The 21,872-nt window shown below is 37.8% G+C and overlaps 1 protein-coding gene across 1 annotated transcript; it reads left to right on the forward strand.

Moving 5' to 3' along the window:
• Nucleotides 1-569: 569 nt before the first annotated feature.
• trpm5 (transient receptor potential cation channel, subfamily M, member 5) lies at nt 570-21,523 on the forward strand. The gene is made up of 26 exons (XM_036583903.1): nt 570-664; nt 2,301-2,368; nt 3,237-3,393; nt 4,461-4,641; nt 7,708-7,874; nt 8,396-8,573; nt 8,688-8,752; nt 9,734-9,916; nt 10,045-10,144; nt 10,685-10,803; nt 11,052-11,390; nt 12,165-12,308; nt 12,742-12,865; nt 13,616-13,761; nt 13,858-13,970; nt 14,100-14,198; nt 15,189-15,450; nt 16,142-16,260; nt 16,348-16,480; nt 16,590-16,764; nt 17,436-17,604; nt 17,768-17,946; nt 19,614-19,746; nt 20,354-20,426; nt 20,980-21,070; nt 21,166-21,523. Exons 1-26 carry the CDS (start codon nt 638-640, stop codon nt 21,303-21,305), a joined length of 3,684 nt encoding a protein of 1,227 aa, XP_036439796.1. The 5' UTR covers nt 570-637; the 3' UTR covers nt 21,306-21,523.
• The last annotated feature ends 349 nt before the right edge of the window (nt 21,524-21,872 follow it).

The following is a 21,872-nucleotide window of genomic DNA, read 5'->3' on the forward strand; positions in this document are numbered from 1 at the left end:
TACACACATGTGTATGTATATATGTGTGTGTGTATACATACCCTCAATCAAATTCAATGTCTTATATATAAAGAAATTTAATTACTACATTTCTCTACATATTTTGTAGACAATTTTCTATTTTTTTCCCCAATCTGTTAAATTTAGTAAATAATCAGTAATAGTGCATTAAGTGTGCAGGAGTGCGAGGATGTGTTCCCTGTCCACTTATTTTCACTTAGAAACTCAACAAAATGTTCAAAATGACACCCAAAGTTTCGAATAGTACTTTTGGTTTTGGACCCATTTTTCTGTGGGTCCATTCATCATGAAATTTATACACAATGTAGAGGACAACAGGCATTTTTAAATTATGTCAAAAACTGGAAAATTACAAAAATGGAGATACGAGGTTTTGTTACGACAGCAAATATATACAGTCAATCAAACCCACATTGAGAAGTGATTTCTAAATAAAAGGGCGCTGCAGGCAGGTAAGTGGATTTGGTCCTGCAACAGCTGCTCTGGGGTTGGTCAGCGGCTGGTGAGCACACCTGAGCTTCATTTCCTGGTTTGAGTGAATACCTGTCCAGTGCAGAGTTCAGGTCAGTGCTGGAGCACAGCGGGAGCAGGACCAGCAGCACGGAGGAACAGCGACATGCTAGGGCTTCAGGATACTCCTCTGGTGAGATTACTGATTCTCCATAGGAACACATATCATGACTTTATTTAGCACTTTTAACCAGACCAGTATGGTAGAACTGTTAGGGTTGTTGTCTGCAGCCTGTAAACTGTGGATGGTTTCCATAAAACTGACACTTGTTGTTTTCTTGTCATTTTAAAGGTCAGTGTTTAATGTGGTACGCTCATTTGGCAATTATAGTATATGAGGCAGTTTTGTTTTTAGTTTTAATGTAGATTCAATTCAGTAGTGGTATAGTGCTGTAATGTTACTCGAAGTATAATTATGAGTAATATGTTTAATATTAACAGGAAAAAAATGCCTTAGATAGTGCACAGCCAGACATTCTATAGTTTCTGTCTGGGTAGTCTAACGTAATTCCTGTCTGTCATTCTTAATGCAAATGATTATCTTTGCATGGTATATGGTGTATGAAGTCACACTCACACACAAACACACATCCTGCCGCATTCCCTAGTCAAATCATGACCTCCACTTACACCTGTACCTAGACACACCTGCATCCACTTTACATGAGGTAGTAGTAAGGGAAGGGCTAATAGCCACAATTTACAGCAGATATTAACCGACTATGCCACTAAGTGTAAAAATGTATTGTTTGATTGATATTTGTACAGCAGACACTGTTGTCTATTATGGTTTATTTCTGTATTCTGAAACCCTCACTGAGAAAAGAGACTTTGCTAATCAAACAAAGAAGATGCTGGTGTTCTCAGAACAATGAATTGACCACCCCAGAGTCCAGACCTCAACATTATTGAAAGTGTTTGGGATTATGTGGATCATGAAAAGTACAAAATTCAACCAACTTCTAAGACTAAACTTTCAAAGTGTGGAAAATATAGCTGCAGATTTCTTTGAAAAACTTAAAGTTAGTCTCCTGAAAAGAATGGAGGCTGTAAAAAGGCAAAGAGTGGACACACTAAATACTGAAAACTTTGATGTTTAGTTGTTGAGGCTTCTATGTAATTTTCTGATAAATGCATCTTACTTGATGCAGAAAAATGAACAGCTTATACTTAATGACTGTTTTAAGTGGAAAAGGAGTGGTCACTGAATTTTGAACATTACTGTTTATAGATTGATGCTTTGTGTAGATTAATGAATTAACACCTGCAACACATTCCTCACAATATTTCTTTGGGTTGTTCAAGTGTTTCATTTTACTGTACAATTATTCACAATGACACAAAGATATTGCATCATTTGTATTTGTATTTGCATATTCAAATAATAATAATAATAATTTGTACAGATTGCCCATCTATCAATAACAAGTCTAATACATTCACTGTTTGTATGAGTGTGAAAGGAACAAAACTCCAGAATCTGCTGCTCCAGTTCAGTCATTTCTTCTCCTTTCATTCCGAGTCTTCTCTGCAAACTCACTTTTCTTCTGAAGACAAACACAAACAAGCTCTGAAAAGTCACCTGTGGCTGCAGCTGTGAAAAGGCAGCTTGTTTGCATGTGCAAAGAAAGGAGATGGAAATTCAACTTGTTTTGCATAAAGAGGCCAGAGTTTTCTCCTCTGAATTGAGTGGCACTGCTTATGGCTAACATGAACTGTAATTTTGTGTTTGTGTTTACGTTTGTGTATGTGTATGTGTGTGTGCACAGGTGGCAATACACCAGGGTAAGAGGTGTCCAAAATGTGGAGAAGTAGTATTGGAGTCCCAAGAGCAAGGGTAAGTATGGGTTTATTTACTGATCAGGTACGTTACATAAACAAAAGTTAATTGTCAACAAAAGTTAACAGTCAAAAAAAGGAAGAGAAGGTGCAGCTGACATTTTAGCAGAAAAAAGTAATCAAATGTGATGACCAAAAGTGTCCAAACGCCTATTATAATTAGTTCATCCAGTTACTTTGAGGTGCACCCATTGCTGACACACATGTTCAGTTGCACACACATTGCTTGGATAAACTTCATAGTAAAGCTCTGTCAATAGAATGGGATGCACATGAGTCTAAGGAGCAAGCACTGGCTAGAGGGGTGTAAAGAGCCTCCAGCACTGGGCAGTGGAGCAGTGGAACTCTGTCCTCTGGAGCGATGGAGCTCCATCCAATACCTTTGGGATTAGCTGGAGAGGAGTTTGTGATCCGAAATGAATAACCCCACATCAGTATCTGACATCACTAATGTTCTTGTGGATGAATGCAATCAAATCCTCACTGCAGTGTTCCAACATTTTGTTTAAAGATTTCCCAAAAGAATAAAATTACTTTACTGTTACTGCAGTAAAGGAGGACAAAGTCCCTATTAATACCCTTGATTTCAAAAGACGCACAGGATCAGCGAGTGTCTACAAACTTTGGGACATATAGTAGATCACTACTGTCGGAAAAAAACTCATATCTCCATTTTTTTTGTCATTTTTCAGTTTTTGTCATAATCTGAAAAAGTCTGGTTCCATTGACTTACATTAAAAGTAAAGTAGGTTTTTTGCTTCTCTTGTAAAGTTATTATTTTGGAGCTACAAGGTATTCGTCCGACAACAGCGATATGTCTTGTAGTTTTGTGCATTGTGTGTATGTGTTTTGTGTTTTATATGAAGTGCTCTGTTGGGGTGTCAGTGCTACTCACTGGAGGAAGAATCAATACCTCATGGAGCTGTTGGTCAGAAAGTTAATGAAGGCCATGACAAACTGCACTGGACTACAGGTCGTCTGGGGGACATTGACTTCATGGGATCCAGCAGAACCAGGGGCAAGGTACACTATGGCAGATATGTTCGTTAACACCTGTCATTTTGACCTCTTAAAGGTGAACTGCGGCAATTTTTCACAGATTCAGTGACTGAGATGTAATCAAAGTCATTCAGAATGGTTTGATGTGGAAATGGGTCATTGTGGAGAAACTTACTGTCTCAGATTTCTATACAGTGGAGGTGATGGCAACTGGGGGTCATGACATCTTTAATGCAAATGTAGCCATTTTATTTACTATTCAAAACGACCAGTGAACCTACCTGTCTTGTGAGTTTGAATGTAATGTTGTTAATAGTAAAATAGTCGTTAAACAAACAAAAAAAAAGCTTCTTTTGGTACTATTTTGCCTTTTAATGCCCTGCATGTACCTCCTAAAACAATTAGATTTAAAAATAAACTTTTTAGACCAAAACTTTATCTTAAAACTATTGTTTAAGAATGTTGCAGGCATCAAGCAGAGTATCAGTAATACTTTCATGTGAGAACTTTCTGTGCAATAGCTTTTAGAGGTATTGAATGCTTCGGATGTCTAGTTCCTATTACCACCACAGTGAACAATACTGACCTAGTATTATTAGTATTCCCCGGCTAACTGTGACAGCCTTCAAGAACCGGATTCACAATAGTATCTAATAAATGTGCTTTTTTCAGTCTTAAGTGGAACGTTAAGACTAATTGTTATGCTAATTTGCTTAATTTCTTTCTTACAGTTCTAAGAACTGGTGCTCTAATCTATAGGCCACATGCCTCATTTTTTGGAAAGTTTTTGGATTAATAATCCCAATTTTATAGTACAAACAGAATGGTCTGTGGAACCACAGTACTAAGTGCGTTTATGTTCCTGCAAGTTGCATTAACACACATGAGCCACATAAGTATAATTACAGAATTGCAGTTTTGAAACATACAGAACAAGATGCATATAAGGTAACTGTCATATAAGCTAACTGTTCACATAAAATGTTATTTTGGCATGTGAAGAGTTCAATTCTGCTTACTGAATGTTTGTTATCACAAAAGCTTTCCGTTTGCTTGTGTTCATCACTCACACAATCTGTTCGTCAGTATAGTTTGCCAGGGTTTCCAGTTCAACAGACCCAGACCTGATCTACCAGCTGATGACAGAGCAATGGGGGCTGGCTCCTCCTCACCTGGTGGTGGCGCTAGTGGGTGGCGATGAGCTGGCTCAGATGAAACCCTGGCTCAGAGACACAGTGAGGAAAGGCTTAGTGAAAGCTACCCAGAGCACAGGTGAGCAAACATACTTGCTCAGCCACTGATGTTTAACAGTTACTAAATAATTAACAGTTAAAAACGAAGACCAGGGAATTTCTAATTAGAGAGACATCTCACTCAATAAGGTCTTCCAGGTTGAGCAGACACTAGAGGGCGCTCATGTGAGTGTCTAAAATGAATAGGAGACTTTTATTAACAAATAAATGCCATTCTTTTCTCAGAACAAATAGCATTCAATGCTGCTGAGTTAGTTCACCAACCAATTAGCACTATGCTGGGGCACCAATAGGAATTTTGGGCCCCCTGCAAACTTTATGCATGGGCCCCTCAACTAATTTCTTAGCAGAACCTGTTACAACAATAAAATGTGCTTAATTTTTCATAACCCAACTTTAATTTTGTTATAGCTCCAAAATTCCACATCCTACTGAGCAGCTGTAAATATGAATACAAGCAACATGACTGCATATCAATAACTGGTTGAAATATCTAAATACAAGCCCAATTCCCCCAAAAATTGGGATAGTATGTAAAATGCAAATATAAATGAAAACAGCAGTGATCTATAAATTTAGTTTGACCTGTATTTGAATGAAAACAGTAGAAAGACAAGATCTGTAATGTTTTTATCGACTTTATCACCTTTGCTTTTTGGTAAACTTACATTCAATTAGACATTAACACATGTAACACATTCCAAAAAAGTTAAGACAGGGGTAATTTAAGACTAGGAATATTGAGAAATGTTCAAAAAAGATCTTAAATAGGTGATGCATTCATGCTTGGGTATAAAAGGAGTCATTCACAAAAACCTAGTCTTTTATGAACAAGGAGGGATCAAGGCCATTTTGCCGAAAATGCATCAGCAAAAATCCAGCAGTTTTAAAATAATGCTCCTTAGTGAGTGGTTGTAAGGTTTTAGGTATTTCACGCTCTACAGTGCATAATAACATCAAGATTCAGGGAATGTGGAGAAATCTCTGGCCGTAAAAGGCGAAGTCATATATCAACAGCGTCCAGAAACACCGCCAACTACTCTGGGCTTGACATGGACTGATGGACAGTGGAAACATGTATTGTGGTCTGTAGAGTCAAAGTTTTAGATTTTAAGGAAATTTAAGGAAATAATGGACCTGAATTATTGTTCTTCGGGCTAAGGAAGAAAAAAAGCCAAAATGTCTTTTTCAGGGACATCCATTCTTATTTCAACATTATGTACATTTTATGACATGGCTACGTAATCAGAGAGCGCAGGTGATGTAACACAGTGATAAACATGGTCCTGTCCCAACTTTTTTGGAATGTGTTGCATGCGTAAAATTTGGAATGACTGTATATTTATAAAAAACAATGATTTTCATCAGGTGTTTTTGTACCCTTTCAGTTTAATACAGGTCAAACAGAACTTACTAATCACTGCTTTCTGTGTTTTATTAGCATTTCACACACTGTCCCAGCATTTTTGGAATGGGGTTTGTACTTTTCAAAAGAGCTGCACTTTGGCTGTTGAAGCAAAACACTAATTAACTGTTTTTTGACTATTATAGAACAGATATATTACTCGAATCCCACTGACATATCCACAAACATACCTATTTATCCAGCTAGAGATTATGAAAATCACTTGAGGAATAATGTAAATATTCTATTCTAAATTTTAGCCATAAGATAGAAGGAGAGGCTAGCATCCATAGTGTATAGCAGACAACAGACTACTACTTCACCTTTACTTTCTAGTTAAATGTTTGCATTTCAATGGTGCAGAACACACCCTAACACAAAAACAGAGGGGGTGTTGGACTACTGTAAGTGAAAAACTCAAAAACACTATACAATTATAGCAGAACATGTGGTTTTATTTATATAGCTACGTTCCATCTTTTACAGGGGCAGTTACTACATGCAAGCTTCTTTCTATTTTCTGCTACAGTATATCTTGATAACTCTCGTTTATCTTCAAAACTAGGTGACACTGTCTTCCTCACTTTTGATTGTTCTTTTACTGCCATTTTTGAAAGCCTTGTTTGCATTTTTGTCAGCATCTTCATTTGAATTAAAAAAGAAATCCGTGAACGTTTACACAGGGGGGTCACTGAAGGGTGACAATGCAAGATGCATTGGCATTGCATCTAAAACTAGTATTTAACAATTATTTAAGTATTGAAGCATTTAATGAAGAATCTTTTAGTAAGTTTAAAAATCATGTACAAAAATAGGAACATCTTTGTCCTGATCCATGTAATCTACCCTCCAGTTTTTGGTACCATTGGCACTATGTAGTTGTAATGCTAGCATGCAAAGGTGAGAAGAGTAGCCTAACCACACTGTCTTGTTTGAAATATTGAACAGTAAAAGTACATTTCTAATTCACTTGTGTAAATGTGCAACAGTGCCAGACCAAATAACTACTGAGTACTGTGTTCCAATAGAACTGCAGCAAAATCATCTATCAGTATAGGAACTGGAGTTTCTGTGGTGCTGTTCTTGTCTTCTTGTCTTCTTGGGATTCTTTTGGTCTTAAATAAAATGTTAAAGATCCAAATTTAGAGCTGACAAATCAAAAAGAAGTCCAGATGTTTTCAACAATTTACCATGGTGAAATTTAACACAAAAAGGGAATTAGTAATTAAATGTTAAGGACTAAAATGTAGTGTGCATTCCTGACAAATGTATGTGAGTAGACATAAAAATATTATCGTTTGGAAACACTAAAGAAACTACAAATGTTTCAAAATTTTACTGGAGTAAATGTAACTGAGTAGGTGTAATTAGTTCCTATGTGCAACTCTTCAATCTACTGCCCACCTATTTTCTAAAGAAAGCCAAAAAAGATTCACTTGATTTTTCATGTAAGACTTCCTTCCAGTTTCCCAAAATTAAAGTTCCAGCATGCATGACCTATGAATGCATTTAATAAACCTTTTTAGCCATAAAGCTCCATTCTCTCTTATTCACTGAGGACTCTCTCACACACACTGACTCTCTCAGTTTGCAGTCTTGTTTTTAGTAAAATGGGATGAATAAAAAGTGGGCTGTGCTCTGGCATTCATACCTGTCACCTGTAACCCTCGATGTCCCCAGGAGCATGGATCCTGACCAGCGGCCTGAGGTTTGGCATCACTAAGCATCTTGGCCAGGCTGTGAGGGACCACTCTCTGGCCAGCACCTCCTCGAAGGTCCGTGTGGTGGCCATTGGAATCGCTCCTTGGACCATGATCCATAACAGAGACCTGCTGTTCTCTGCAAAGGTCAAGACCCCCATCATCACAAAATGATTTTACAGGAACAGCAAACATAATTGATGTTTACTGATGGAACAAAACTTTGTCTCCATTTTTGTTACATTTTAATTTATTATTTCTTTTCACATAATTTAAAAATGCCAACTGTCCTTTAAAGCGGCCATTGCAAGTTAATGGTCAATTGCAGGTTAAGAATGCTTTTTCCTCCTCATGTAAAGTCACTTTTTCTGAGATTTGGGGGTTTTGGTTCTGACTGTGATGACATATTTCATATTATTTGCAGAATAATTACTAGTAGTTACTGAATAACAGGTCTTCAGATTAATAACTCAATTATAAAGGGTTCATAGGGTTGATTTATAAATCATCTGAGTTATCAGCCAGCTCATTTTTATCTGTAGACCCTTTGTATAATAAAAGTCTCAATGGTAATGTGGTACTATTTTACAGTAATGGTAAAGCAGTCATTATCACTCCATCATATTATATTAAAAGTGTAGGTTTCATGTTATTCTTTAAATCTACAGCCTGATCAACCAGCAGCGTACTCCACAGAGGACCTCCCCCATGGCTCAGTGTACTCTCTGGACAGCAACCACTCACATTTCATCCTCATAGAAGAGGACCCACAGAGGCATGGAGCCACCAGTGACATGCGGGTCAAACTACTCAAGCACATCTCTCTCCAGCGCACTGGCTATGGAGGTGCCACCAGATTTGAATCCCAATTCACTTTCACACATCCTTATTCACAGTGATGATCTAAAGTTTTAAAGTAGGTTATTATAAAACCTCAATCCTTATTTGTTATTTTCACAGGCCCTGGAAGCTTCGAGATCCCTGTCCTGTGTCTACTTGTTCATGGGGAACCAAAGATATTACAGGTTTCAATTGACAGTATTTTCACATATTAACTCATTTAGCAGAATATCATGAAATACATTTCTGCTGAAATGCTGAAATTTCTGCTTCCTCTTAAAAATATGGGTGACAAGGTTTTTGGAGCAGTGCTATAGAAAAATCAGTTTTGGTTCTCTAAAGAACCTTTAAATGGATAGTTTATCAATATCTTTCTGCAGGCCCCCATAATGGAAATCAACTCTGATATTTTTAATTAATACAATAAATTATAATCCTTTCCACCATTACTTTTTCAGATAACTAGGACTCTGTAGGTTTTTTATGTGTGTAATATTGTGACTTTATGTTGAGCTGCTAGTGAGCAACGAGGGGTAAAAGGCTTCGGGGGAGACCTCATGGTTTAGGGTTTAAACGCAATTACTTTGCTTGCTCACCTATGAAGATGAAAATGAAGTTTGCTTCCGATTTTGTAAATCATAAATATTTCCAAAAGCATGTCACTTTTGTCGGAAGAAAACCTCATATCTCCAAAATGGTAACTTTACAGGAAAAGGAAAAAACCTACTTTGCTTTTAATGTAAGTCAATAAAACCAGAGTTTTTTCCAAGTTATTTTGGGCCGTTTCTTTTGGTCCATTCATCATGAAATTTACACACAATGTAAAGGGTAACAGCATTTTCAAATTATGTCAAAAACCGAAAAATGACAAAAATGGAAATACAAGGTTTTCTTCTGACAGCAGCGATTTATTCCATCAAAACGAATATTGCATAGTTCAACTAAGGGGCCTCTAAAAACAGGCAGAAACTGCACGTTATGGCTGCTGTGATGAGTGAAAGAGCCATTTTTACAAATAAAATATGCAAATGTGAAGAACCTCCACATACTGGAAGAGCCATTTAAGAACCCTTATTTTTGTGTGTAAGTAGATGGTTATTTAGTTGTGGCCAATAAACCACCACTACATTTACTACTGTTAAATTTTTGCTGCCTTCAACATGTAGAGAATGTACAAGACCATCCAGAACGCGACGCCCTGGCTGATCTTGGCCGGCTCGGGTGGTGTAGCAGATATTTTGGTTACGCTGATATACAGAGGATGTTGGGAGGCTGAGATGGTCCAAGAGCTACTGCTGGACACGTTCAGTGGACTCCACAGCACTGACGTCACCTCCTGGGTCAAAGTGGTGAGGAGCAAGGGCAGCTATACACCTTTTATACTTACTCTTCACATGATTAGCATTACATATGCAGAGAATGTACAATGAGAATGACATTTGCAGGGAACTTTTCAATATTGTTTATTTCTGACTAGATTCAGAGAATTTTGGATAATGGTCACCTGTTGACAGTACATGACCCAGAGCAGGAGACCTCTGAGCTAGACACTGTTATACTCAAAGCGCTAGTTAAAGGTAAGAATCCATTAACATACATTAACATACATTAAAGTTCAGATTTTTTTTCTTCCCTTATAAAGTTACCATTTTGGAGAAACAGGGTTTTTTTGACATCAGTGATTTATAACATGTTTTATTTTTATAACAATACTTTTCTTGAACCTTGACATACATAACCAGCCGTCATAATAGGTAACGTCCAGTAATATAACTACAGTGTCAATGTTATCATTACCATTAACTGTCATGACATATGTCACACTGGTTGACATGACATACTGAAGTACATAGCAAATATGAGCATGTGGCAATAACATGTCACGACATCAAACATTATGGCAATTCGTCATGAACCAGTAATGGAAACAAGACAGTTATACTGTTATATTTTGACAACTCACATCATATGACATCTGCCATTACATGTTCATGGCATGATTATGTCAATAATATGTAGCAGGATTCAAGTACAGTGTTTTTTAAGACGTTTTATGTCCTTTTGCCTTGTTTATGTTGGTGTATTCTTCTGTTCTCTTCTCTGTTCTTTTCTCTCAGCCTGTAAAAGTCAGAGTCAGGAGGCACAGGACTTTCTGGATGAGCTGAAACTAGCCGTGGCCTGGAACAGAGTGGACATTGCAAAAAGCGAGATTTTCAATGGAGATGTGGAGTGGAGTGTAAGACACTTGTGTTTTTGAATAAATTATGGAACCAAATTATATTATTGCAAAATCATCTGTAATAGATTTTAGTTCCTAATTAGTTGATTATAAAGGGCTATTTGATATATATATATATATATATATATATATATATATATATATATATTGTTTTTGAACCAATACATTAGTTTACATTCTGAGGTAAGATGATATTTGTTGAATTACTTCATATTTTGTTAACTCAATATATATTTTTCTCTTAGGCACAAGACCTTGAGGAGATCATGATGGACGCTTTGGTCAATGACAAGCCAGATTTTGTGCGTCTGTTTATGGAGAACGGGGTGAACCTGGGTGAGTTTCTGACGTATGGCCGTCTTCAGGAGCTATACTGCTCTGTGTCTGAGAAAAGCCTGCTCTTCGACCTCCTCCTGAAGAAACACCAGGAGAAACAACTCATGCTGGCCTCAGGTCGGACCCCTGGCCTGCCCTACATGGAGACCGGAGACAGACGGCCTCGCTTCACTCTGCATGAGGTCTCCAAGGTCCTGAAGGACTTTCTGCATGACTCCTGCAAGGGCTTCTATCAGAAACTTCCAGCAGTAAGTAGGAGTGCCAATATGATGGTAGGATAAAATCAAACATTATCACAACAAGCATTTCTGAGCATTTCATGAACATCAGCACTTCTGCAACACTGAACGACTGAATATACACTTTTATCAAATCCTCATCAAGCTGGTTTAAAAGAGCTGTTTAACTGGATATAGTGATGCACTATAAAATACTTAAAAGAATATTTTAGTAGATTTAGTAGCTTTTTAAAATGTTTTGCTTGTGTATTTTGTCTGTTCAAACTCATAAGACCCCAGAACTATGACTTAGCTTGATATGTATCATGTATTGTGGTTATGTTTGCCATATTGCCAAAATACAGGCAGCAGTTCTGTATCTTGTGTGACTACATGGATATGAAAATTTAGGGCAAAGACTTCATTTCCCAGATGCGTTTAGTGGAAGAACCAAGATGATATAGTATTTCAAGTGTACTTACTCTATGAAATACAAAAATAACAATGGACCTCCTTCACCAGCCATTCATAGGAAGAAATCTCTTAACCCACTTATACAGTTTTCACAAAGATTCTGACATTCACCAATGTTTTTTCTTATTTGGGATTTGTTCTTAGGTAAGAACAGAATCTATGCACACTCAAGAGCACAAAGGTGTGGACAATTCTGTGGTTTAAAAACACGTCATGAATGAACACGTCAAGCTATGCAGTTACTAGATTAAGGAACTAAAGTGTGGGCCCACATACAGGCCCTTTAGATTTAAGGAGTTAACTTTTGTTCTTGTTTGTATTTCCTCTCAGGAGAGAGTCAGCAAGGGTCGGCTCTTCCACAGCCAGAAAGACCTACCGGACCTGGATCAGGTCTGCGAGAACCCCTGGAGAGACCTCTTCCTCTGGGCCGTCCTGCAGAACAGACAGAAAATGGCAAACTACTTCTGGGCCATGGTGAGGCCCCACAGGCCTTTAGAGTGACAAGCTGATTTTCATAAACCAACTCTATTTACATCTTTATGGTTTTGTCTTTAGAAAGTCCATCTTATCTGTCAGTGTGTTGTCTGAAGCAAATTGGTTACTAAGTGGTTGCTGAAGGCTTTAACACATTTATGGCCCCAGGGCTAACAGTGGCTGTTGCAGTGCTCAATAAAAGACATACATGATGATAGAGCAGGGGCTATCTACTGTTTTCCCTCCATCTGTTAAGCTTGAATAATATCAAATGTCCAGTCTCTGAGGGGTTCAGTGTTACAGTAAGCAGCTCTCACATTGTATTTTGATAATGCATATAGCTCTCCGCTTATGGTTATTAGTATGAACAAGTCACAGCTTCATGGTGTTCCCAGTTTCCAGCGTTCATGTTTTGCCTGTGTGCATGTCATAGGGTCCAGAGGCGGTGGCTGCAGCTCTTGCTGGGTGTAAGATCCTGAAAGAAATGGCTCATCTGGAGTCGGAGGCCGAGTCTGCCCGCAGCATGAAAGAAGCCAAGTATGAGCAGTTTGCTTTGGGTGAGAATCACAAGTTAATATATAAACTACAACTAAAGAAGTGAACATCAACAGTTTACAGTAGCATAGAGATCTTGACGCCATCAATTTAAAGGGCCCATATCATAGAAAAACTCATTTTTCATACGTTTTAAAAATAAAACACATGTATGTAAACAATGTTTGTTTCAAAATGTACTATGAACTTCCCAGTCGATGCAGTCAATATGTGGGAACTACGCTGTAAAAACAGCTCATTTTGATTCATTATTTGTGATGTCACAAAAAACAACACCTTTACATATATTTGCCTATCTATATATCAGCAGTTTAGCTCCGCCTATTCATGCTGCTAGTCATTTCATCCATGACTGCTTTTTGAATGAGGCACAATACAAGTCAGCCAATCAGGACAGAGGTCATTTACATATATTAGTCTTAACGGCATAGTGACAAAAACAGCCTGGTTGATTTTAAACTGTAAACAGAGGTTGGAAAAGTGGTCATATAAAAAGAGTTCCAATGTTAAATAAACCAACATAAATCATAAAAATGAATGGTTATGATGAATGAATGAAATGATGAATGAAAGATTTTTTTCTCTTTTTAAAAAGAGCAAATTTTTTTGTCAGTATGAAATAATTTCACATATCAAATAGAAAGTTTAAGTAATTATTTTTTCACAAAAACTGCAAAACGGCACTACTGCTAAAATTACAACCTTGAGTAGTACTTCATATGTCTGTGTTTTTCTGTTTGTGTTGGCTTTAGATCTGTTCAGTGAGTGCTACTCCAACAGCGAGGACCGAGCCTATGCCCTTCTGGTGCGGAAAACTCACTGCTGGAGTAAATCCACCGTGCTGAACCTGGCCACCGAGGCGGATGCCAAGTGCTTCTTCGCCCATGATGGAGTCCAGGCAACAGATCACACTCCATCCATTTATTTTCAATGCATGAATTATGTTGATCCCTGGTTGTTTGTACTCATGCTGCATTTTTGTGGTCTTGGCCAGGCTTTGCTGACTAAAATCTGGTGGGGATCCATGACAACAGACACAGCCATCTCTAAACTAGTTCTGTCTTTCTTCTGTCCTCCTCTAATATGGACCAATCTGATTAAATTCAGGTATGCTCTTACATGAAACCATCACACTTTGTACCTGTATTTTGCAAAGATCACTGAAACTGATTTAATCAATGGCAGTTTCATTAGATCGGCATTTATTTACTGTGCTTGTTTCTCTGTGATTTGTAGTGATGAGATACTGCAGAGTCGTGGAGGAGGGCAACAGTTTGCAGAGCTGGACAGTTTGGACACAGAGAAAGCCCTGCTTCTTACCGACGAGGACCCAGCGTCAGTCTCTTTAACTCTGCAGCATAACAGTTTTCTTTTTTTTCCTGTTCACTAACCTCTCAACGGCGAATTCTATTGATTTTTCAAAAATTATGAATAACTCAATGGTTGAGATGTAAGCATAGTCATTCACAGTGGTTTGGTGTGAAGTACCTCATTATAAAGAAACTCACCTGCTTGGATTTCTTTACAGTGTTTTTTATAATGTTGACAATAGTAAAATTGTGTTAAATCCTAAAAAAATATGTGTTCTTTTGGAGCTATTTTACTTTAGGACATTGTGCATGTACCGCTCTGTGAGGAATAGATTTAAAAAATACAGTTTAGGCCAAAAAAAGTGTCTCAGGTGTCAGGCAACATATTCGTAACCATTTCATGCAACTTGAATTTATGTGTGATAGCTTTTAGAGGCATTGAACAGTTCAGATGTCTGGTTCCTATCACCACTACTGTGAACACTTCTTCTCAACCATTTTCTCTTCAATGGATTATTTCACATCATACCATTCTGAATGACTTTGTTTACACCTTACCGATTGAATTGTGCAAAACATTTGATGGAAAAAAATGTGAAATTCCCCATAAACCCCTTAAGTTTACAACACAGATTATAATGCTATTTCTGCCTTTTAATCTATGTTTATCCTTAAATATGTTAATTTCTCATGCTGCACATTTCACATTTCAGTTTTTTTTCTTGCTATTCTGACTAAAAATATCACTAATAAATTATTAGGGATCTGAATTCTATTCTGAATGTGTGTGCTACTCACTCAGAAAGCATTACAGTGCATCCAACAATAAAGGCAGCAATGAGCTTCTTTCACACAGTGACAGAACACAGAAAGCTCCTGTTCCACATGCTGATCCATTTCAACATGGTTAACACCAAACAGTCTCAGAGAGGTTCAATAATATGAACTAAACTTTGTGGAACTTACTGACTTGTCACTTCTCTTTCCTCTCTTTGTGTTATGTGTTGTGTGTAAGTGACTCAGAGGCAGCTGGTGACCCTGCAGACCAGAGCTGTAGCCAGGCCTGGAGTCAGTTCCTCCTGCGCCGCTGGAAACGCTTCTGGAGCGCCCCGGTCACTGTGTTCCTGGGAAACGTCATCATGTACTTCGCCTTCCTGGTCCTTTTCACCTACGTGCTCCTGCTGGACTTCCAGCCGCCGCCTCCCAAAGGACCCTCTATAGCCGAGATCATTCTCTACTTCTGGGTTTTCACGCTGGTGCTGGAGGAGATAAGACAGGTGTGAAGAACAAATATCAAGGACGCACAAAGTTTAGGGCTTGTCATAAACATTTACAATCATATTTAGAATTCTATTCAGATTAGATTGAGTAACTATTCTGCTATAGCTGTATATAGTTCAGATGGAGTCACACCTGATTAAAATAATAGTTGGGCTATGGGTCTATAGATCTTGGGCAATGATGAAATACCAGTATTCCAAAATCAAATGTCATTTTAAGTCCATGATCTGTATGTCAGCATATCTTACAAGCTAATTCATTTGGTTACAAAATAACATAATAATAATAATAATATAAGATTCATATTTGAATAATAATGCACAATGCACAATTACTGCTTATTTGTTGAGTTTAACATATTGGAAAAAAGTAAGCCAGAATATGGCCTGTGCAAAAATAACAGCATATATATATATATATATATGTGTGTGTGTGTGTGTGTGTGCGCGTACGTTGCTGTTGGAACAAAACCAAAAAAGGATGTGTTAACTTCTTTTCACTTTATTCACTTAATTTATTTTTTTAACACATCATTCGACCAGGTGTTTAGATCTCTGAGTATCTGCACACAACGTAATGCCAATTACATGCAAAGCAATGGCAGTTAGTCTTATTCGTTGTGGTTCATTTTAATCATACAAAATGTCCATTTTATTATGTTATACTGTCATGTTTCATGTTTCTTAGAGCTTCTTCACAGATGAAGACATGAACATTCTGAAGAAATTTAAGCTCTATGTGGAGGATAACTGGAACAAATGTGACATGGTGGCAATCTCTCTCTTCGTGGTCGGGGTGTTGTGCAGGTACAATATTTTACTGAGGCTGGACTGAAAGGTGCTTTTACTAAATGGAAGACCTCTCCTTGACCTCTTTCTTTCGTCTCTGTGCAGGATGATGGAAAACACATATGAAGCTGGACGCACAGTCCTGGCTTTGGACTTCATGGTTTTCACCTTGAGGCTCATCCACATATTCGCCATCCACAAACAACTTGGGCCCAAGATCATCATTGTGGAGAGAATGGTGAATGCATAACACTGAATTGTTTGAAATTTGAAGCCGAAAATTGACAAAATTTTGATGAACATTTTAGTCGATGCCTGACCTACAGCATTTTTTTTGTCGTTCTTAGATGAAGGATGTATTCTTCTTCCTGTTCTTCCTGAGTGTGTGGCTGATTGCATATGGAGTGGCGACCCAGGCTCTGCTGCACCCCAACGACCCGCGCCTGGACTGGGTCTTCCGCAGAGTGCTCTATCGGCCATACCTCCACATATTCGGCCAGATCCCCCTGGAGGAGATTGATGGTAAACTATTCTGCTTGTGATCTTTATTAACAATTATAAAACAAGGATTGGTTTTCATTTTTATACATATAGTTGTATATAGAGCAGAATAGCTTTTATACTTACACTGCCCACCAAAAGTTCGGGGACAATTTGTCTTCATTTGAAGATTTCTGAACAGTTTTTCCTGTTACTTTCAATGAAGTTAAAAAGTACACACAATGGCCTAAATATCTGTTAACATAAAACAGTAAAAGATATTTACTAATGCTTTGGGTATATATAACTCTTAGCATCATATTTACCATATTAACGTGTCTTCTTTGTTAAGGATAGTAGGTTTATTTTGCTTAATCAATGACTTTACTATGAAAACATGCACATTTGTATTGGAACTACTTAGAAGAGTAGCCCTAAACTTTTGAAGGACAGTGTATTTTTAATCACATTTAGCACCAGCTTTCCAGGCATGGATTAAGCCTAATAACAGATTGAACAGATTTCAATTAAGTGTCAAGCTTAATATGTGTCTGCAAACATTTGGCGGAAGTGTTTAATTTGATGTCAGCTGACTTTTTACAGTTGAACTACTTTCATTTTCTCTTGCCTAAAGCTGTTAGTTGAGATGCTGCCACTAGATGGAGACACAGCGCAGGTTAACTATGTTACCATTGCTTTACATTTGTCCACAGCTGCCAAAATGCAGGCTGATAACTGTACCATGAACCTGCAGGAGATCATTACAGGCACTCTGCCACCCTGCCCAAACATCTATGCCAACTGGCTGGTCATCTTGTTGCTAGTCATATATTTGCTGGTCACTAATGTCCTGCTGCTGAACCTGCTCATTGCCATGTTCAGGTGAGAGGGGGTCCTAATTAATTACTTCGATTATCAAAAAGAACATATCTCATTGCTGACTTACACTTCAAGTAAACATGCAGACTAGAGTGAAAGAACAAGCCTTTCAGCTCTAACAAGTTCTCTGTAATATCTAAGTATCACTTCTGCCTCTATTCCACAGCTACACATTCCAGGTGGTACAGGGGAACACGGATATCTTCTGGAAGTTTCAGCGGTATAATCTGATAGTGGAATACCACAGCCGGCCTGCCCTGGCGCCTCCCTTCATCATTATCAGCCACCTCTCCCAGCTCTTCCTCAGCCTCTTCAAAAAGGCAGAGTCCAAACTAGAGCACCTCGGTCAGTCACGCTCAGCCCTGACTGAGCAGAACTTCATACTGGTCAAGACTGAAACTTGATCTGAGACCAGTTTTACAGTTTTTCTTACTATAGATAGGGCTAGACTTTGGGTATGATAGAGATGTCCTAGATCAATGTGCATTAGATTATACATAATTGTATTATACATATATTTCAACCCCTTAAATGCATACAGTGGTGTGAGAAAGTATTTGCCCCCTTCTGATTTCCTCTATTTTTGCATATTTGTCACACTTAATGGTTTCAGATCTTATAATATAATACAAGCACACTGTGAGGAAATACCAAAAAAAAATGCAAATGATCATTACATTTATTAATGAAAAAAAGTTTAACACTTATACCACCCATGTGAAAAAGTAACTGCCCCTCCTAAACCTAATAACTTCTGCTACAATCAGTTTCCTATAACTGGAGATCAGTCTGACCGAGGAATTTTGGCCCACTCTTCTTTGTAGAATTGCTTTAATTCAGTCACCGTTCAAGATCCTGCCACAGCATCTCAATGCTGTTTTAAGTCAGGAAATTGACTAGGCCTCTCTGAACCCTTAACTTTGTTTCTTTTGCGCCATTCAGAGGAGGATCTACTCTTATGCTTCAGAAGTTTGTCTTGCAGAATAACTCAACTGTGCTTAAGAATCAGATCACAGACTGATAACTGGATGTTCTCCAGCATGATTTTCTGTTAGAGAGCAGAATTCATGGTTCATCAATTATGGCAAGCAGCCCAGGCCCTGAAGCAGCAAAGATACCCCCTCAATATCACACTACCACCACCATGTTTGACTGTTGGCATGATGTTCTGATTGTGGAATGCTGTGTTAGCTTTATACCAGGTGTAACGTGCCCTCTGTCTTCCAAAAACTTTCACTCTCTCTGTGGCTCGCTCGAGTCCCAGAGCCTTAGAAATGGCTTTGTAAACCTTTCCATACTGATATATGTCAATAACATTCATTCTCATCTCTATCTAAATTTGACTGCAGTGTTAGTGGGCTGTTCATTGAGATCTTTTATTGAACCTACTTCAATTTGCTGGAAAGGTTATATTTAGGTGATGTTTAGATTCAACAATCAGAAACAATGTGTCTGGTTTAACTGATCCCAGTTACCAACTAAATTTTGTTGATTGAGAAACTAAGAGGGAAGTAAATGAAATTATCATTTAAAAACTGTATTTTGTGTTTGCTCAGGTTGTCTTGTATTAAAGTTTGTTTGAAGATCTGAAACAATTTAGTGTGTTAAACATGCAAAAACAGATGAAATCATGAGCAGGCAAAAACCTTTTCAAAGCACTGTGCATCAAATATGACAAATCAAAATATCAAATCATAACAAAACATTTGTTACTATTTTGTAATGTTATGTTTTGACAAATTTACACTTTATAACAGTTTATCGTTCAAACTGTGTTATAAGTGCTGTGTTACTAACAACCTGAAGTATGTACGGATGATCAGTGAATCACCCGTGCATTTCAGGGTTAAGGCCGATTTCTGAAAGTGTTTCTGTTAAATATGGCAGAAATTTGGCTAAAACATTCCTTTCTGGCTACTTGCCACTTCCCAATAATGTAAGTAAGAAAGATATGAACTGGAGGGAATTTTACAATCAAATAAAACTTGACAATATGTTTAACAATATGTCAGAGAGGGAGCTGCCAGCAGGGCTGGACCAGAAGCTGATGACCTGGGAGACTGTTCAGAAGGAGAACTATCTGGCCAGACTGGAGAGGCGTCACCTGGAGAGCAGTGAGGAGAGACTTAAGAGCACATCCTCCAAGTGAGCAACTCTCTGATATTTATTATTTAGAATAGTTCAATGAAAGTCATTCAGAGTGGTTTGATGTGGAAGTGCATTGTAGAGAAACTTATTGACTTGACAATCACAGTGACAGGAACCAGGGGTCGCAGTGTCTACAACACAAATATAGCCATTTTATTTACTGTTTAAAATGAGCAGTAAACATACACATGAGTTTTATACGTAATTTTGATGATGGTGAAATGATGGTAAATCTGAAAAAAAAAATCTCTAGGTCTGCATTGGTTTTAGATTTGAATATCTTTTAAGATCATTTTTATTTACTGTAGGCCAAAATCTTATTTTAAAACTACCGTAAAACAGTGTCTCAGACATCAGGCAGAGTTTTCATTACCAGTTTATGTAATAACTTTCAAAGAGGCAGATTTTAGAGGCATTAAACACTTCTGGTCCCCATCACCACCACTGTGAATAATTCTGACTCAGTATGTTTCTTTAGAACAGAGCGTTTCACATTAAACTGCTCTGAATGACCTTGTTTGTATCTTAATGATTTAATTATGCAGAACATTTTAAAAATCTGAGAAATTCCCCTTTAACTGACCATACTGCTATTGTATTTCAGAGTGCAGAGCTTGTTGAAAATTGTGGGAGGATTTAAAGAGCAAGAAAAACGCTTGGCATCTATGGAGACTGAGGTAAAATACAGATAATATGACTGTACACAGTAAGGTGTAGGTGTAAAGTCTACAGCTCATCTTTTTCCATGCAAAATTTGTGTTAGTCATCCTCTGTGTCATCATTAATGGTCAGTTTATGATCACAGGACCACTGTTGGTTGGATATTTTTGTTTGGTGGCCTGTTCTCACCCCAGCAGTGATATTTAGGCGTTTAAAAATCCCAGCAAAATGGCTGTGCCAGGTAAACTCATACCAGCACTACACAAGCTATCATGTTGGTATAACTGTTAGGCTGAGAATTGTCCACCACTCATATAATACCTCACTCTCAGTGCTCTGATTCTTTTCCATTAACAAACAGGGTAAATAGGTGTTTTGAATTATACAGCAACAAATGTGCTACAGTCAGTAATTCTGAACCTACAAAGTGCTCCTATATGCATGTTGATAAAATGGCCAGCGAGTTTAGGAACAAGGTAGGTGTACCTGAAAAACTGGCAAATAAGTGTTAAGGCACACCAGTGTCTTCCAAATGAGCGTGATTAATACAGCCATAACCTTGTCCTCCAGGTGAGGTATTGTGGAGAGGTGCTGTCCTGGATTGCTGAATGCTTTGACAAGAGCACTCTAAAGTGTGACAGAGATGCTCCCAGAGCTCCACGTAAGTCTTTATCTTGGTATTCAACAACAATCCTCATTCCCAGTTCACTCTGGTAGTTGTTAAGGTTAACATCACAACATTTGTGTGCATTACAGGCACCAAGAGCAGCTGTAGCGGCAGCGGCAGCAGCTGTAGCAGCCCGAGTGTTCCTCAGCCAAGCACACCAAAGAAAGAGGAGCCAGAAGGACATCCAGGATACGGAGCGAACAAGAAACTGCCTTACATTGATGAGTGAAAGTGGCAGCACATACGCCACACTGCTCTCAGTTGTGCAGATAAAGTGAATCTTACTAATAAGTTTACTTTAAACAGTGTCTTTACTCAAGGATGCTTTACAGTAAGTTGAACGGTAACAATATACAGAAATATACACTGCAAAAAAAAATACTGGCAAATGAAAGAATCTTATATTTGTTATATATAAGCAATGTACAGTTGTGTGCAAAAGTTTGGGCACCCCGGTCAAATTACGTTTTGTTGATTTTCTAAGTGGAAGTAAGTTAACACATTTTCTACAGAGAACACACTTCTGCATGTTTTAATGCACAATTACTGTTTGTTTGCTGAATTTAACATTTTGGGGAAAAAAATGGGTTGTGCATAAAGTTATGGCACATTATATTTTATGTCTCAATTATTTATTTAGTTTCCAATATGTTAATAAATAGAAATTGTCCATTAAATGTGCAGAAAAAGTTTTTTTTTGTTTTAATGAAATAATGTTTGAAGACGTTATCTGCCAGTGCAATAAGATCAGTCTTACAATGAGAAATATTAGATATATTGCCTACATTTAAGATGC

This window comes from Colossoma macropomum, unplaced genomic scaffold (genome assembly GCF_904425465.1).
Source record: "Colossoma macropomum unplaced genomic scaffold, Colossoma_macropomum, whole genome shotgun sequence".
NCBI lineage: Eukaryota > Metazoa > Chordata > Actinopteri > Characiformes > Serrasalmidae > Colossoma > Colossoma macropomum.

Bases quoted from the DNA above. Each gene is read 5' to 3' on its own strand.
- trpm5 (XM_036583903.1), top strand. From the start codon at position 638: ATGCTAGGGCTTCAGGATACTCCTCTG. The intron at 10,145-10,684 runs GTAAGAATCCAT...CTTTTCTCTCAG, and splicing joins ACTCAAAGCGCTAGTTAAAG to CCTGTAAAAGTCAGAGTCAG. The intron at 15,451-16,141 runs GTGTGAAGAACA...CATGTTTCTTAG, and splicing joins TGCTGGAGGAGATAAGACAG to AGCTTCTTCACAGATGAAGA.